The sequence below is a fragment of the Mus pahari genome, chromosome 3, assembly GCF_900095145.1.
Source record: "Mus pahari chromosome 3, PAHARI_EIJ_v1.1, whole genome shotgun sequence".
NCBI classification, from domain to species: domain Eukaryota; kingdom Metazoa; phylum Chordata; class Mammalia; order Rodentia; family Muridae; genus Mus; species Mus pahari.
Window position 1 is genome coordinate 94,489,349 of NC_034592.1, and position 19,269 is coordinate 94,508,617.

The following is a 19,269-nucleotide window of genomic DNA, read 5'->3' on the forward strand; positions in this document are numbered from 1 at the left end:
TCTGAAACATTTTCAGACATTTTAACAAGTTCCCATGGATTCCTTTCCATCTAGCTCAAAGGTAAAGAATTAGCAGCAGTGCCTTGTAATTAAGTAAATTACAATCTCCACTTTCATCCCCCCCCTTCTCCTTGACTGTTGAACAATGCATTGTATATCTTTCATGTCTCATCGTTTTCTACTTTTTGGAACAGGTTTTTTGTTTGTTTGTTTGTTATTTTGTTGTTTTGTAACTTGGAGAGTTTTTGAAAATCACTAGAACATTCAGGTCTCCTTGTCTGAGTTTATGTGAAGATTTTCTTCTGGGCTAATTTTTGCTGTTGTTTAGATTTCCATTCAGTTGGTATGAAACACACACACACACACACACACACACACACACACACACACACACACACACACAACTTAATTGAACCCAGCAGTCACTATGTGCTGTGGAAACGGCACTATAAAAGCAATTCAGGTGGGAAATGTAGGTCTGCATCTTTAGAAATGGGACCATGGCCTGCTCGTAAGGCTGATTATTTCTATGGCTTTGATCCATAGTTTCTATTTCTGTCAAATTGGTACTAGTGGGACTTCAAAAGGAATAAATAAGACATAACAGTGCCTGCTTTTCCTGTTCCAGCCCAGTGCTCAACAACCTGCACCAGAGAGGAGGCGTGGCCATGACTGTGCTTATTGCACAGCAGGGCCGAGAGTCTATCATCCCAGCACACTTCTTTCTAGCATGAATGCATGACACCCTGAACTCGTTCGAACTTTATACCATAAATGTGCTGGGTGGAGTGTGTGAAACTGAGCCACTCAGATACAGGGGACATCGCAGTTCGATGAGATTGTTCTTCAATTTTGCAGAGACTTGAGGGCAAATTGACATGCTTGGAGCCTGACGAAAGAAGACTCTAGTCTCCTACAATCATCGTGCTAAAGATAAATTCTATTTACAAAATACACCAGTTGCCTTGGAGAGTAGTTATGGCATATGAAATACATGACTGAATCATTTCCATAAAGCATAGGCCAAAATTAAAAGGCAGGTCAATAATGAATATGTTAAAATTGGGCCCGGAGGAATTTGTAATTTACAAATCTCTTTATGTATTCCATAGAGAACAACAAAGAACAATGGTTTTAGTTTGTCCAATTCATATATTGATGGCCTTGATCTAAAAAGCAAGTCCTTAAATATTCTAAACTTCATTTAATAACATATACTTAGAATGTATAAACAGGCAAGGATGAATATGTGAAAGACCTAGGCATTTATGAGCAAAGCAAAATTCATTGTTTTCACATATTTTCTCCTTTTTTGATAAGAATGTGTTTAGGAAGACTAAAGGGAGGCTTAGAGTCTGTAGTCACTATAGCTATTTTGAAGAAGGTAGGGAATACACAGGACTATCCAACTCCATGACTCTCCTCTATTTTACCTACTTGAGGATTTTTACTCTAAAATCAGCTCATTTGTGTGAGCCCATAAAATGCACTTTTATGGCCATGCTCACACGCTGTCCCAGTGGTGGCTGGAAAACAGTGTGCAGAGCAAGTCTTTGAAGCTCTCCTGCTTTTGTTCACCTCATAATTTCATCAAGTTTGTGACTTTAGGCAAAATATAAAACTACTCTACTTTTTGTCCACTCATCTATACTATTACTACTACTACTACTACTACTACTACTACTACTACTCAATAGTAGTAATAGGAATAATTATGAGGATTTAATAAAATCATATAGAAAGAGCTCTTAGTAACAATTGCTGGAGTATGTCAGCATGTAGTAAGTGCTTGCTAAATGTCAGCAATTTAGAACAATCTAATAATGAATTATGTAGTTATTTTTGAAGTACATTGAATTACATGATATTTTGTGTTATCACCTAACTATAGTGAGAATCATAAATATGATATAGCCACTTCTTAAAGGTTCTGACAAATTGTATCATTTTCTTTCTTTATACTGATTATTATCAATTTTACCTTTTGCTTGAAATGCAAAAGTTAATTTAATTTCACAAATGAGAGTATATGCTACCTCTTCCTATTACCAGTACTAAAAGGAAGGAGCTAAGCATCCCAGATAAGGTCTACCAAATTGGAAATTTAAGCACATAGACTACTAGAACCCAAGGACAAAACACTTGTTCATTTCTGATGACATCCTATTCTACATGATAATCAATGCTACCAAATAAAGGGATGAGTTTGTCCATTGCAGTCCCTCCATCAGAGGTCCACCATAAAGTTTGTGTTCATATTTGCTTCTTATGTGAAGGAATTTAGAGCCAATAATTATCTTTAATTTTCATACTTAATAATTGGAGATTTTTAAGGTGCATAATAAATTACAATTGTAATGTTTTCTTTTCCTAGAACATCCAGTCCTATGTGGATAAATATAGCCACTGAATATCACATCTATAATGGAAAATGTGGAGGAGGGTTATGAGACATTATTCAGATACCAGCATTATAATTATTTTTCTAGGATTTTCAAGGATTAATCAATACTTCCCACAATTTCATAATTAATAATAAAAATAATAATTATGATAATACATATTTGAATACTATAAGTGATAGTGGTAGCTCTTAAAAGGGCATCAGGAGGACCCCCCAGAGGGCACCAGAGACCTAGGAGATGAGAGATTCCCAGGACTCAAAGGGAGGGATCTTTGATGAAATGCCCAACAGTAGGGAGAGGGAACTTATAGAGCCCACTTCCAGCAGGAAGACAGGACATCAAGTGAGGGATGGGGTTGCAATCCCACAGTCACACCTTTTACCCATAATTGTTTCTGTCTGAAAGAAATGGAGAGGAGCCTGAGGAAAAGAAGGTCCAGTGACAGTCCCAGAGTAGGATCCAGGGCAAGGGGAAGTCCCAAAGCCTGACACTATTACTGAAGCTATGGGGCGCTCACAAAAAGGGATCTATCATGACTATTCTCCAAAAGACCCAACAAGCAGCTGAAAGAGTCAGATGCAGATATTTGCACCCAAACAATGGAAGAAGCAGCTGACCCCTGTTACTGAATTAGGGAAGGCTGAAAGAATTTGAGGAGAAGGGCGATCCTATAGGAGGACCAGCAGTTTTAATTAATCTGGACCCCTGAGATCTTTCAAACACTGGGCCACCAAACAGACAGCATACACCAGCTGATATGAGACCCCCAACACACATACAGTAGAGGACTTCTAGGTCTATGTTCATTCAGAGATGATGCACCTAACCCTCAAGAGACTTGTTGGCTCCAAGGAGTTCAGAGGTCAGATGGGGTGGAGGGTGGGGGCATCAGTTTGGAGATGGGGTGTGGTGGGGAGGAGGTGTGAGATATGGAGCAGTTGGAGGGTAAGAGGGGAGGGGCAGGGAATGGAATATGGAGTGTAAAAGATGGATTACAAATAAAATTAAATTATTAAAAAAAGGCATCAATGTGCATCTGCACGGCTATAGCTCCTCTGATGCCACTTTAGGTTTCTTAACTTACCCAGCTGAGTCACCCTGATTGAAATACTCCTTAAATTACTAAGTGGGTGACCAGACTTTTGTTGGTTGTCTGCATCATTCTTGGCCATAAATAACAATAAAAACAAATTAGCAGACATATCTATAACCAGGACAAAAGAAAACTGAAAAACTTGAGACTTCCAGACATCTGCCCCCTCCCAGTGTCTTATTTACAACAGCCCATGTAGTCTGGGATTCATTAGGCACTCAGAGTTTGCATGTAGTGTGACATCTTCAGTTTTCAACTCTCAAATGCTAAGGTTATAGGAATGTATAATAACACTTATTTTTTGTCTTTGGCCATAGAATAGTAGTAGTACAGCCATGGTCCAAAACAGTGATAAAGTATAAACAACAATTTGTGAAGATTATTTCTTAGGCCAGGGTTGTGTTTACTGTGCTTTGTAAATTAACTCCTATCTATAAATAACTTGGTAATGTAATTATTACTACTAACATTTTAGCATGGAGAACCAGACAGTCATGAATGACAAATTAAAGGCAAAGAACAGGTTGTAATGCGAAAGAACATTTGAGCCCAGCTTTTTTCTTGTAAAGCAGGAGTTGTGAGGAAGTGATAGGCTTCATCCATGTGCAGAGATAATTTTTCAAACGATCTAGAAAGACATCATCAGTCTGGTAATTTTGAGGAGGTTTGTATAGAGACTAGAACATTCTCTCCCTTCGTTTTTCTTTTGTAATCTTTTCTTAACTCCTTCTACATTATAATCTCATATCAAAAACACCATATATTAATTGGGTTTCTTTGAATAGAATCATTATTAAAGTCACTTTCATTGAAAGAAGAACAAAATTCTCATCAGGAGAACAGAGATCAGACACAGACATAATTATAAGATATAAGCTTCAACAAATATAGACTCTGATTTTGGTATTAAATGCAAAGCTTCTATTTAGTAGAAATACTTCATTATTCTTAGCACAAAAGTAAGTTTTGAATTGGTAAATATCACCATCTTAGAAAATAAGATTAATAAAAATTATTTTATGATTCTAGAATTGAGAAGAAAATTTGTAGGATAATATCAATACTAAAGTTCAATAAGGGCACTGTCATTTAAGACAGGTATAATGGCAAAAGTTTGACAAAGAGACTTCTCACTCTAGAATGTGCTACTATTTGGAGGACTTCAGCTTCAGGGAAGGCTCATGAGATGCAGAAATCCTATTCTCATCTTGTTTCCATGGGCTATATGTATTATAAATCAATAAAGAAATAAAGAATATATCTTCTTCTCAGAACCTCATGATATCTTCTCCAAAACTGAGCATAAAATTAGTCACAAAACAAGTGTCAACAGATGCAAGAAGATTGAAATAATCCTGTACATCCTATCAGATCACCATGGACTACAACTTGATTTCAATAACAACAAAAAACAAAAGAAACCCCACATACTCTGAACAGCTCTCTACTCATTGATAACTTTGTCAGGGAAAAAAAAATAAAGAAAGAAATTAAAGACTTTCAAGAATTCAATGAAAATGAAGACACAGAGTACCCGAACTGATGGGACACAATGAAAACAATGCTAAAAGTAAAATTCATACCACTAAGTGCCTTCTTAAAGTAACTAGAGAGATCTTACAACTTAATAGCACATCTGAAAGCCCTAAAACAAAAAGAAGCAAACACACCCACTAAGAGTATATGGCTGAAAACAATCAAACTCGGGGCTGAAATCAACCAATTAGAAACATAAAGAATGATATAAAGAATCAACAAAACCAAAAACTTGTTCTTTGAGAAAATCAACAAGTCCAAATTAAGAAAGTCAGAAAGGAAAAGGTAGAAACAGAAACTGAGGGAATTAAAAAATATATAATCATATCCTACTACAAAAGCCCATATTCAACAAAACTGGAAAAGTCGAGATGAAACATGATTTTTCTAGACAGATACCACATACCAAAGTTAAGTCAAGAGCAGGTAAACACTCTAAACAGTAGATAACCCCTAAGAAAATAGAAGCAGTGATTAAAAACCTCCCAACCAATACACCTAATACCAATATTTCTCAAACAATTCCACAAAATAGAAAAAGAAAGAACAATACCTAATTCATTGAATGAAGCCACAGTTACTCTGATACCTAAACTACATAAAGACCTAGAAAGAAAGAGAACTAACTTCAGACTAATTTTGCTTATGAATATCAATGTAAAACTACTCCAAATTTTTGCAAACCAAATCCAAGAACACATCAAAACCATCATTCACCATGACCAAGTAGGCTTCATTCCAGGGATGCAGGAATGGTTCAATATACGAAAATACACTAAAGTAATCCACTATATAAACAAACTCAAAGAAAAAAATTTCATGATCATTGTTTTAGATGCTGAAAAGCCTTTGACAAAATACAGTACGCTTTAATGTTAAAAGTATTTTAGAAATCTGAAATTCATGTCACATATCTAAACATAATAAAAGCAATATACAGCAAATAAACAACCAACATCAAATTAAATGGAGAGAAACTTAAATCAATTTCACTAAAATCAGGGACAATACAAAGATGCCCACTCTCCCTATCTATGTAGTTCAGTGTAGTTCTCAAAGTTCTAGCTAGATCAATAAGACAAAAGAAGATCAAGTGGATAAAAATTGCAGATGATATGATAGTATACATAAACGACTAAAAAAAAAATTCTACCTGAGAATTTCTACAGCTAATAAAAACTCCAGCAACGTGTCTAGAAATGAAGTTAATTCAAACAAATTAGTATTCTTCCTTTATACAAATGATAAATGGGGTGAGAAAGAAATTAGGTAAGTAACACCCTTCACAATAGTCACAAATAATATAAAGTATCTTGGTGTGACTCTAACCAAACAAGTGAAAGATCTGTATGACAAGAGCTTCAAATCTCTGAAGAAAGAAATCGAAGGCAACCTCAGAAGATGGAAAGATCTCTCAGGCTCATGGACTGGAAGGATTAACATAGTAAATATGTTAATAGTAAACATGGTCATCCTACAGAAAGTAATCTATAGATTCAATGCGACACACATCAAAATTCCAACACAATTCTTCACAGACATGGAAATATTAATTTTTAATGTTATATGGAAAAACAAACAAACAAACAAACAAACAGAAAACCCAGGATAGCAAGAAGAATCTCAACAATAAAAGAACTTCTGGTGGAATCACTATCACAGGTCTCAAGCTGTACTACAGAGCAATAGTGAAAAATGCCACATAATATTGGTACTGAAGAGAATTGAAGACCCAGAAATAAATCCATACACTTATGGACACTTGATTTTTGACAAAAAAGCCAAAAATGATCAGTGGAATAAGGAAAGCATCTTCAATAAATGGTGCTGGTCTTTGTGGTTGTCTGCATGTAGAAGACTGCAAATTGATCCATATTTAGCTCCTCGTTCAAAGCTCAAGTCAAAGGGGATCAACGACCTCCACATAAAACCTGATACAAGTCAGAATGGCTAAGATGGAAAACTCAAGTCACAGCAGATGCTGGCAATGTTGTGGAGAAAGAGGAACACTCCTCCATTACTGGTGGGATTGTAAACTGGTATAACCACTCTGGAAATCAGTTTGGCAGTTCCTCAGAAAATTGGACATAGTACTACCTGAGAACCCAGCAATACCACTCTTGGGCATATACCCAGAAGATGCTCCAACATGTAATAAGGACACATGCTCCACTTTGTTCATAGCAGCCTTATTTATAGTAGCCTGGAGCTGAAAAGAACCAAGATGTCCCTCAACAGAGGAATGGATATAGAAAATGTGGTACATTTACACAATGGAATACTACTCAGCTTTTAAAAACAATGAATTTATGAAATTTTTAGGCAAATAGATAACCAGTGAGGTAACCCAGTCACAAAAGAACACACATGATATGCACTCACTGGTAAGTGGATATTAGTCCAGAAGCTCGGAATACCCAAGATACAATTTGTAAAACACATGAAACTCTAGAAGAAGGAAGACCAAAGTGTGGATACTTCGATCATTCTTAGAAGAGGGAACAAAATACCCATGGAAGGAGTTACAGAGACAAAGTGTTGAGCAGAGACTGAAGGAATGGCCATCCAGAGACTGCCTCACCTGGGGATCCATTCCATATACACTCACCAAACTCAGACACTATTGTGGATGCCAGCAAGTGCTTGCTGACAGGAGCCTGACATAGCTGTCTCCTGAGAGGCTCTGCCAGTGCCTGACAAATACAGAAGTGGATGCTCACAGACATCCATTGGACTGAGCACAGGGTCCCGAATGAAGGAGCTAGAGAAAGTACCGAAGGAGCTGAATGGGTTTGCAGCCCCATAGGAGGAGGAACAGTATGAACTAACCAGTACCCCCAGAGATCCCAGGGACTAAACCACCAACCAAAGTGTACACATGGTGGGACTCATGGTTCCATCTGCATATGTAGCAGAGGATGGCCTAGTTGGTCATCAATGAGAGGAGAGGCCCTTGTTCCTGTGAAGGCGCTATACCCCAGTGTAGGGGAATGCCAAGGCCAGGAAGTGGAAGTGGGTGGGTTGGTGAGCAGGGGGAGTAGGGAGGAGATAGTTAATTTTTTAGAGGGGAAACCAGGAAAGCTGATAACATTTAAAATGTAAATAAAGAAAATATATATATATATATATATATATATATATATATATATATATATATAAAACCAGACAATTACAATTACACTGAATCTAATAGAAGGGGAAGTGGGAAATAGACTTGAACACAAAGGGAAAAATCTCCTGAACAGAACACCAATAGCTCAGGCTCTAAGATCAATAATTGATAAATGGAACCTCATGAAACTGAAAAGCTTCTATAAGGTAAAGGACACTGTCGATAGGGCAAAATGGCAACCTACTGATTGGGAAAACATCTTCACTAATTCTACATCCAACAAAGGGCTAATATCCAAAATATACAGAGAACTCTAAAATATCAATTCCTAAAAACCAAATAATACAATTAAAACATGGGATATAGACCTTAACAAAGAAATCTTAACAGAGGAATCTTAAATGGATGAGAAGAACTTAAAGAAAAGTTCGAAATCCTCAGTCATGAGGGAAATGCAAATCAAAAGGACTCTGAGATTTCACCTTACAGCAATCAGAATGGCTAAGATCCAAAAAACTCAAGGGACAGAACATTCTGGTGAGGATGTGGAGAAAGAGGAACACTCCTCCATTGGTGTGGGATTTTAAATTGGTACAGCCACTCTGGAAATCAATTTGGCATTTCCTCTGAAAATTGGAAATAGCTCTACCTGAAGACTCATCTATATAACTCATTGGTATACAGCCAAAGATGCTCCACCAAGTTTATAGGAACTACATTTGTAATAGCCAGAAGTTGGAAATAATCCAGATGTCACTCAGCCAAAGACTGGATACAGAAAATGTGGTTCATTTACACAATGGACTAATATTCAGCTATTAAAAATGAGGACATGAGTTTTGCAGGCAAATGGATGAAACTAGAAAAATCATCCTTAGTGAGGTATCCAGGACCCAAAAGTACATATATGATATGCCCTCAGTCATAAGTGGATATTAGCCCAAAAGTTCGGAATACCCATGATACAACTCACAGAGCTTAGGGAGATTAACAAGAAGGAAGGCACAAGTGTGGATACCTGAAACAAACTTAGAAGGGGAGTACAATAATCACAGGAGGCAGAGGAATTCATGAAACTGGGTGGGTGAGGGGAGGAGGGAGGAGAAAATGATGGGCAGAATCCAGTATAAGAAAAGCTAGGAGGAACACCCAGAGAGCCAGGAGAATGAAGTTCTAGAACTTTCCAAAGACCTGGAGTGTGAGATGCCAGAACTCAGTGGGGATGACATTGGTTGAAATGCCCATTAGTGGGGAGATGGAACACAAACAGGTTATCTCCAGTAGATATGGCCCCCAGTTGAGGCAGGGGGTCAAACTCCCATCTTAAAAATTTTTAACCAGTAATGGTTCTTATCTAAAGAAATACAGGGACATAAATGAAGCAGAGACTGGGAAAAAAAAAGGTTCAACTTGGGATCCATCCCATGAGTGCACACCAAATCCTGATACTATTACTGAGACCATATTGTATGTCCAGACAGAAGCATGACATAGCTGTTCTCAAAGAGGCTCTTCCAGAACTGACTAAGACAAATGCAGATACTTACAGCCAAACATTGAATTGAGGTCAGGGACCAATAGGGAAGAGTTAGAGGAAGGACTGAAGGAGCTGAAGGGTATGGCAACCCCATAGGAAGAACAACAGTGTCATCTAACCCAGATCCCCCAGAGCATCTAAGCCAAAACTCAGGAGCATATATGGGCTGGTTCATGGCCTCAGGCACATGGATAGCAGAGGACTGCCTTGTATGGTGGGAGAGGGTGAGCTTAATCCTGTGGAAACTTGATGCCCCATGGAAGGGGGATACTGGTGGGAGTGGAGGAGCACCATCTCAGAGGTGGGGAGGTAAAGAACTGAGGGAGGGGGAAATGGGAAAGGGAGAACTTTTGGAAAGTAAATAGATAAAATAATCTAATAATGATTTTAAAAGAAAAAAAAACCCAAAAGGCATAACATCCCTAAAAAGAAATATTCACACAGGTTTATATATGACTAATTCATGTTAGAATTTTTTTTTTAGACTGAATTTTTACTTCACCAAAGGAAACCTAACATATTTATATTTGGGAACTATATATGTAGGGCTTGTAAATAGAAAACAAACAAAAGCAAACAAACAAACATGACTTATAAAGTAATAAGAGAAGAGCCCAGAATATTGGTATTTAACTGCAAAATATCATCCTATTTTAAATAAATAAAGCTCCTTCCATTTGAACAGAACAACCTCTTCTCTTCCAAAATGTGTCTCTAACACTCCTGGACATCTTCCCTCCTCATCCCACTACCTCCTGCAGTCACTGGCCTGTATCCATGACCATCCACACACCCTGTATCCACTACCTCCCGCAGTCACTGGCCTGTATGCATGCCCATCCACACACCCTGTATCCACTACATCCCACAGTCACTGGCCTGTATCCATTCCCATCCACACACCCACTCTAATGGGACTACTTACTTCCTCCAGTCTCCACCGCTCAAAAAGTTTATTGTATTTTCCTGGGTGGCCTACGAATCTGTAAAAAAAAGTGTTAGAATTCATTAACAACTAAGTGAAGTTCACCTGCTGACAAATCACACAAAGTCCTTGTGTGGGTAGACAGAACTATTCACTGGTGCAATTTGTCCCATGCAGTTGATATTTGCTATGCTTAATCAACATCAAAGAAACTTCAGACTGAGAATGACAAAGTAATGTATGAACTCATTACCAATGAGTAAGGAAAGTGCAGATATATCAAACTGCTTACATTTAATATTTTGTTCTATGTAGAATTTTAGTATTGTGTGGGCCAGGTTAATGAATACCTTCATGATTTTGTTCAAAATGTTTCTAGCTTCTGAATGTTCCCATGGCACCTAGTGGAGGGCTAACAGGGCTTGTTAATTTTATACTTCCCCTCCTCAAATTTCTGATAAAAGTATCCTGGTTTCTACACCAAAAAATTATAACTCAGGGATACATAATTTTTTTTTGTCTAAGCAAAATAATAATTAGTAATAAATGATAACAAACTTGACATTCTCTCTCTCTCTCTCTCTCTCTCTCTCTCTCTCTCTCTCTCTCTCTCTCTGTAAAAATACGTGGTAGTAGCTGTCAGAGTTTACTTGAGGAAGAAAACAAAATATGATTAGAAAATATACTAAAACAGAATGCAAGAATTCACCACTTCTGTTACCTAACTGGCAATGGGGATGTTGTTTGTGTTTTCTTTTCTCCATGGCAACAGTGGCTTGTGCAAAGTTAACTTACCTTCCCAAAAAGAATGCAATATAGAAGATAGAACTGTTCAGGTTGACAAACTGGAAAAGGAACATCTTCAAGGCAAAGCTGTTTTCCCATTCTGATTCTGTTCGAGGATATTCTACAAGAAGCACAGACATCAACACACATGAGGTGAACGAAACCAAACCAAAACCAAAGCCAAAGGAAAAAAGAACCCATCAGTGTTTGACCATTACTTCAGGTCTTTTAGTGAAAAAGAAAAAGAGCATATATAGATTACAAAACAAAAATAAATGAAAAGACGTTGCATACGAAAGAACACAGTGGGAAGATTCTAGTGCAGAAAGATCTGTTTGGATCAATAAAAGCTCCATATAGATCTCATTTGAAATCATGAAAAAGTCTAGATTTCTAGGATTTAATTGGGTAAAATCATTCTGAAGAGCAACGTGGATTAAAAGTGAGTTATTCAGCTTTCTGTATATTCTGTTCAAGATTACAGCATTTCTGGCATGGAGAATTCTCACTAGAGATCTGTATACTAGTCCCCAGTGTGTTATTTCTTCTAGAATCTACATATATCATGATATAGTTGCCTCTAGTGTTGACTTCGTACTTGAGCAATGTGACTCAACTGTCCAACAAGAGACTAGGAAGTTCAAATGTAGGAGCATGATAAGCACTTCTATGTGTGTGTCTCCCCTTGCAAGCTAGATGTCATGCAAGAATCTCCATTGTACTATTATACCCAAGCACAAGGCAGACATCTAGAAAGTGACATGAGAAAAGATGAAGGTCTTGGACGAGATCAGCCATCCCCAAAAATCTCACATGAGTTTTAGCATGCTAGTGAAGAGACCATCGTAGATATCTATCATCTATCTACCAGTAGATAACTGCATGGACCAGGGAAACTACCTAACAAATTAACCTTGGTTACTGAGTTTCTATCCTGCTCTTCCCAAAATTATTGTCCTATGCTGATGAGTTTGGAATAACTTACTATGTATCAATAATTATAATAAGGGCAGTTGACAATATGGATGGCAATTTTTAGTATCAGTCTAGGGTCTTTACCACAAATAACAACACAGTGACTTTACAACATTCTATGAAATCTTTACATGGAGCAAATTCTAGCTCATCCTGAATGAGCATTTAACTTCAAGGAGAAAATGAATTCTAAATTTAGGCAATATAAATTCTGTTTTCTAGAGTTATATATTTATGGCCAAATTATTTCTTGGCTTTATCTTAATTCATATAGTTATTGATAATAAACTAGCTATTGGTTATATATTTGTATTTGATATCACCACTGGTCACAAATTAGGTCCTTAAAGTGTTGGTTTCTTTATTTAAAAAAATTATTCTGTATTTAATTTGTGGTTTCTGAGTTTTAAGATGGTAACCCTGTAACTCAGTTTGACCTCTGACAAAGCCTATACTTACATGTCTTGATTGACTTTACGTCCCAGAATATGGATTTATGTGATTAAGGCTACTCATTACTAAAGATAGTTTATTTTTTTAAAAAAACAACTAACAATCATCATAATACAATTCTCAGGAATAATAACCTAAAGTAAAATAAAACTCACATTGGAGAAATGCTTATGTAATTATTCCATCTTAAGAAGTGTGAACTGAAACATTGATTTAATCATCTTTTATGGCTTCTGAAAACAAAATATTTGGAAAAGTCCAGGAAACAAAACCGTAAAGCACTTTTTAGAGTTCTGTCAATATGATAAGTAGGATTTAATTTGTAATATGAATATCATATATTAAGTTAGACAAAGAGTTTTTCAAAAGTATGAACAATCATATAGTCAGATTTTCTCACATAAAGAAATATCAATTTTACCATGATTATTAACTAACAACTGTGGACCCCCAGAAACCCTGTCATCACTGGGTTATTTGTCAAAAATAAACAAAACTTTCACATTATTGACACTTAGAACAGCTAAGTTTTCTTTTTCCTATTAATTATAGCCCACCCCCATGGTCATTTGTTTTTGCAATTCATCTGTTCTGGAGGTAAAATATCTTTAAAGAAATTAACATAGGTATCAGAGACAGAAGAGAGCTTTGAAACAATCTGCAAGAAAGCTTTTGATAATATAGCTCAATTACTTTATTGTCCAACTAGCACAATTGAACACAGAAAGAACAAATAAATGGATGATTGACACCTTACACACACTTTGTGGTGTGTTAGGCAGTAGCTCTAGAATGACAAAATGAAAACTATTCAAAAATTTCAATTTCAAAACCTACACTGAAAAAAAAAAAAAGCCAAACTTGGCTCATTCCTTTAATGACAGCACTCATGAAGCAGGGACAGGTGGATAGTTATCAGTTCAAGACCAAACTGCTCTACATAGTGAGTTCCAGGCAGGCAGTGTTACATAGTGAGAAACTGTCTCAAAAACCAAACCAAACCAAACCAAACCAAGCCAAACCAAACCAAGCCAAACCAAACCAACCAACCAACCGACCAACAACAAACCAACCAAAACTACTTACAGTATTTCTTCCTAATTGTAGTCATCAGAGGAAAGAATCTTAGAATACAGCTTTTGTTCATTTTGATGGGGAAGTTGGGGGAAACTCTTACAACTGTTTAAGAAATGAACCTTGGACTGGTCAAAAATGAATCTTTGTTTTTCACATTTTTTCTTTCTTTTTTCTTTTTTCTTTTTTGAAGCATTTGCAATATACATATTCATATTTACCCTTACTGAATCCCACAAGCCTAAGTATTTAAATAGGTGTTAATATGGAAGTATCATAATTAATGAGATTAGGAGAAAGGAGAAAAGGACTTTATATCAAGTAACTAAGTATTCAGGAGAGGCTGAAACTAAAGTCTGATTATGGAGTTAGCAGTTGAAGAAGGGCGACCCCCCAAAAGGATGCTGAGACATGCTCATCAGATCATAGAAGACTAGAAGAATCAGAAGTACCATGAAAAATATAGTCAGTGACAATATGACTTGGAGCACTCCAAGGGAGACATTGTATGTACACTTGTATTCTGAAGCCATAGCTATTTTCCTGAGTCATCAGTCAAGAAGATGAGTTAAACAAAAGTAAACATGCTTCTGAAGGGAAACTGCCAAATCTGACACACTATCTAAAATTCTTACAGTTGGAATTTATAAAAAAAAAAAAGAAATCTTTTTCATTCTATAGTGATGGCTGGTAACCAGTAAGGTAACTGGTAAAGAGTCTTACATACTTTTGTTTTGGTTTGTTGTGCTTCCTGCCAAACCTGACACCCAAGTTCAATTTCTGGAGCACACATTGTAGATGCAAAATCCGACTTCTACATGGAACCATGGTGTGCTGAGACACACACACACACACACACACACATACACACACACAAACTACAGACAGACAGACAGACAGACAGACAGACAGACAGATATAGTTAATCCAAAACTTTAAGGAAACGAGACTCATTATTTACCCAGAAAATTATTTTACAAGAAAGACATCAAACAATAGTGATATCCTGCTATATCACTCGTGGGCATATAGCCTAAAGATGCTCCAACATATGAGAAGGACACATATTCCACTATCTTCATAGCAGCTTTATTTATAGTAGCCTGAAATTGGAAATAACCCAGATGTCCCTCAACAGAGGATACAGAAAATCTGGCACATTTACAAAATGGAGTACTACTCAGCTATTAAAAACAATGAATTCATGAAATTCTTAGGCAAATGGATGGAACTAGAAAATATCATCCTGAGTGAGGGAACCTAATCACAAAAGAACACATATGATATGTACTCACTGATAAGTGGATATTACCCCAAAAGCACAGATTACCCAAGATACAATTCACAGACCATATAAGCTCAAGAATAAGGAAGGACAAAGTGTGAATTGCTTCAGTCCTTCTTAGAAGAGGGAACAAAATCCTCATAGGCACTAAAACAGAGACAATGAGTGGAGCAGAGTCTGAAGGAAAGGCCATCCAGAGACTGCTCTACCTGGGGATCCATTCCATATACAGTTACGAAATGCAGACACTATTGTGCATGCCAAGAAGTACATGCTGACAGGAGCCTGATATAGTTGTCTCCTGAGAGGCTCTGCCAGAGCCTGATATATACAGAGGTGGATGCTTACAGTCAACCATTGAACTGATCATGCGGTCCCCAATGGAGGAGTTAGAGAAATAATTGAAGGAGCTGAAGGGGTTGGCAACCCCATAGGAAAAACAACAATGTCAACAACCAGAGCTCCCAGGGTCTAAACCACCAACCAAGGAGTACACATGGAGGGATTCATGGCTCCAGCTGCATATGTAGCAGAGGATGACCTCGTTGGGCATTAATGGGAGGAGAGACTCTTGGTCCTGTGAAGGCTTGATGACCAGTGTAGGGGAATACAAATGCGGGGAGGTGGTAGTTGGTGGGTGGGGGAATACCCTCATAGGAGCAGGGGAGGGGTGATGGGATAGGGGGTTTTGGGGGAAGCCAGGAAAGGCAATAACATTTGAAATGTAAATAAATGAAATATCCACTAAAATTTAGATATCAAAAAACATAATGATAAGAGGAACACATAGAAATCAAACACAGTATTCAAATAGGACATAGACTTACTAGAGCTATCTTTCTTCAGGACTGGTGGGTCAAAACTAAAATATATCACTGTAATACTAAATGAAATTCTGTGAAAGTATTAACCTATCCAGGTGGTGGTGGTGCACTGGTGCACACTTTAATCCCAGCACATGAAACAGACCCAGGTTGACCTTTTGAGTTTGGCAGCATCATATAAAGAGTCAGCTTATGAACAGCCAGAGATACACAAAAATACCTGTCTCAAAGAAACAAACAAACAAATAAACAAACAAAGATTAAAAAAGAAGGAAAGAAAGAAAAGAAGAAAGAAAGGAGAGAGAGAGAGAGAGAGAGAGAGAGAGAGAGAGAGAAATATTATCTTCATTTTAGTCAATGAATTTAAGGTTTCAAATGGCAAGGCTATTGATCAGAACAACGAGTTCAACCCACAACTTCTCAGTCCAGAGCCTACACTCTTATTTGATAAAGGAGAAAATCAAATTAGTTCATACAAAGTTTCCTCTGACCTTCAGATATACGTCAAAGTATATTTGTGATCCCCATTCTCAACACATCTCATCTACATAAGGAAAAGGCAACAAATATCTCAGAAGTTTAAGATAAAGGCTTTCCAAATAATGATAATTCACATCAATTTTCAGCAGCACCTCTCTGGATATTTGTAAACACTTGCATAACTGAAGGCAAAAATGGTAAAATACACAAAACATATAAATGCTAATATGCACAGAATTATTTACTTACTACAAGTAAAATAAGGAAAATGAACTTACCTAAGTTAGTGAGGAGGTATGCAATTTTTTCATAAGCCTGCAAAAGAGTATACAGATAAATTTTATTATTTTTTATCCTTTCAAAAAAGTATCTAAAGTGTGGTGGATACATTTTTAGCAAGTAGAAATATTTATTACTATAGTCTGTAGTATTCTATATCTGTATACATACATAAAATGGCTGAACAATATATGAGTTTAGAAGTACATGTGTATGTATACATGTAGACACCTTATTATCTGCTCTGTTACTATTTTTATTTTCATTGAATATTTATTTCATAAACTAAGACAAAGTTAACAAAATTCATTCAGCTTGTAAGAGACTGAAATGAGATATACAAATGTGTGCAACTCCAGCCTTGGGGTATCTGATGCCCTCTTCTAGCCTGATAAAATATCCCCATATATGTGACAAACATACACCCAGCCACATGTATATACATACAAAGTGGATTAGAACAAAACCAAATGATAGTCAGGTTCACAGTATTCAAAATTCAAGTAATGTATTTGATTACTTAATGAATGGTTCAGATTCTCTGACTGTTCTTTCAATAAAACCATTCCTATTTCATTTTAGGCGTGATCCAAATCTTCCTCTTTTTAAGGTCAAGACTATCTTGAGACAAATTACATTAAGGTAGTATTCTTGTCTCTCTGATAGGGTTTTTGTTTGAATTTATTTATTTATTTTTATTTCACTCCCATTAATGAGCTAATATTATCAAAATTTAAAACAAGATTACTTTGATTTTGTAAGCATATGTTATTATCATTGCACCATGCTCTTTCACATGCCACACATGTTATAAGGTCAGATGACAATAACAGGTTCTCCAAGGATTTTAACAGGATGGACTTTATTAGCTGACAAGAAACACTTTACTAGCCACTGTCAGTGTTGAGCTGAAGGCCTTCATGGCGATTGAAAGCCAAGTCCAAGTAGTTGCTATTTACATTATTTCCCATGTGCCAGCCCTTTCTGTATAGTAATTACAGAACAGTAGATTTGGCAGGTAGGTATCCTAACACCATTTAACAGAACAGGGAAGAATGAGAATATCAGTCACTTGGCTTGATAGAATAAAATACTTAGCAAGAAGGATAGTTAGAATGTTCTGTTATGAGCACTTTTCCACCATCTATGCCATGTTTTAGACTTGGCTCATAGAACTCATCTGTACATCTGTGATGAAACATCTTTAGCTGGATGCCCCAAGAGATGACAATAACATCTGGAGGAATGTTACAAATTCCCGTTAGAGACATATCCAAGATAATTAAGAACCTGAGTACTCTAGACTCAAATGACAGAGCTAATTGGTACCATCCATATGTTACACTCCACAATCAGTCCACAAAACAACCTAAGTATAACTTTAAAGGCAGGAAGAATCTATGATTTATATAAATTCAAATGTGTGAAATATGGTAGCACCAGTGTTGAGAGAACATGTTATTTGTGCTAGTCTCTTCACAATGGGCAAAACTTAGGACAGGGGTGGCAGAAATAGCAGAAAAAAAATAATTACAGAATAACCCTGGAGGGAAACAGGTTTCTAGGTCATATTTGGCCCTGGCAATCATTTTAGAATTCATCTTAAGCTTAGAAAGCATCAGCCTTTAATTTATACTTTGTTGGTGTATTGTATAAAATATGTATTATAGAAAAATAAACTGGGGAGAAAGAGCAGCAAATGCTGGAAAGGTACATCAGGGAGTTTTGCACCTGTTTTACTGTATGTTGTCTCTGAATCAGAGCATGACTTCCACTGCAAAACCAAAGTCTAGACAGATTTGCAGAGTCTAAGAGACTGCTTTTCTAGTACCTATACCTTCTGGATTTCTAGAAAACATGTACATGGACACACATTGTTTTAGAAAGTTGATGGACTTTGCAGTAGAGGTTTGGGTGACAAAGCACGGAGTACATCTGCTCAGATCTTAATTCCTCCCTCCCTCCCTGCCACTTCCTCTTTCTTTCTTTCTTTCTTTCTTTCTTTCTTTCTTTCTTTCTTTCTTTCTTTCTTTCTTTCTTTCTTTCTTTCTTTCTTTCTTTCTGTTTTTGTTGAGAAATACTCTATAATTAAAATGCTAAGAAGTTGTTTCATTACAATGTGTTAAAAATAATTTAAGGCTTAATTGTCAAGCAGGAAGTATATATATATATATATATACAACAATTTCACATTTTTGTTTTCATAAAAATGTTTTTGAGAACATTCACAGATATGATAGTAGCTGTAGTACTGATAGCAACATGAGTAGGTAGAACAAAGTCACAAAAGTGTGAAACCAGCAAGTAACTCTGGTAAAATTTTGTCCTTCCAGATTTTTAATTATAAATTTGGCAATGGATGTTAAAACAAGAAATTAAACTTTTAATTATGCTTGAATTATTTGCTATTTATTTTTTGAAGATATGATTCTCATCTTGGCTGTGGATAAGTATTATTATTTTATATCTCACAAATTAGTTATTTCTCTAATGCTTCTTTAGGGA

The 19,269-nt window shown here is 36.5% G+C and overlaps 1 protein-coding gene across 5 annotated transcripts in view; it reads right to left on the reverse strand.

Moving 5' to 3' along the window:
• Nucleotides 1–19,269, reverse strand: part of Ano3 (anoctamin 3) — a 285,933-nt gene that overhangs the window by 15,021 nt on the left and 251,643 nt on the right. For all 5 annotated transcript variants that reach the window (XM_029536331.1, XM_029536329.1, XM_029536330.1 and 2 more), the window contains 3 exons: nucleotides 16,764–16,800; nucleotides 11,404–11,515; nucleotides 10,609–10,666 (listed from right to left, as the gene is read on the reverse strand). In XM_029536331.1, the coding sequence (XP_029392191.1) occupies nucleotides 10,609–10,666; nucleotides 11,404–11,515; nucleotides 16,764–16,800 (207 nt within the window). The remainder of the gene's footprint in view (nucleotides 1–10,608; nucleotides 10,667–11,403; nucleotides 11,516–16,763; nucleotides 16,801–19,269) is intronic.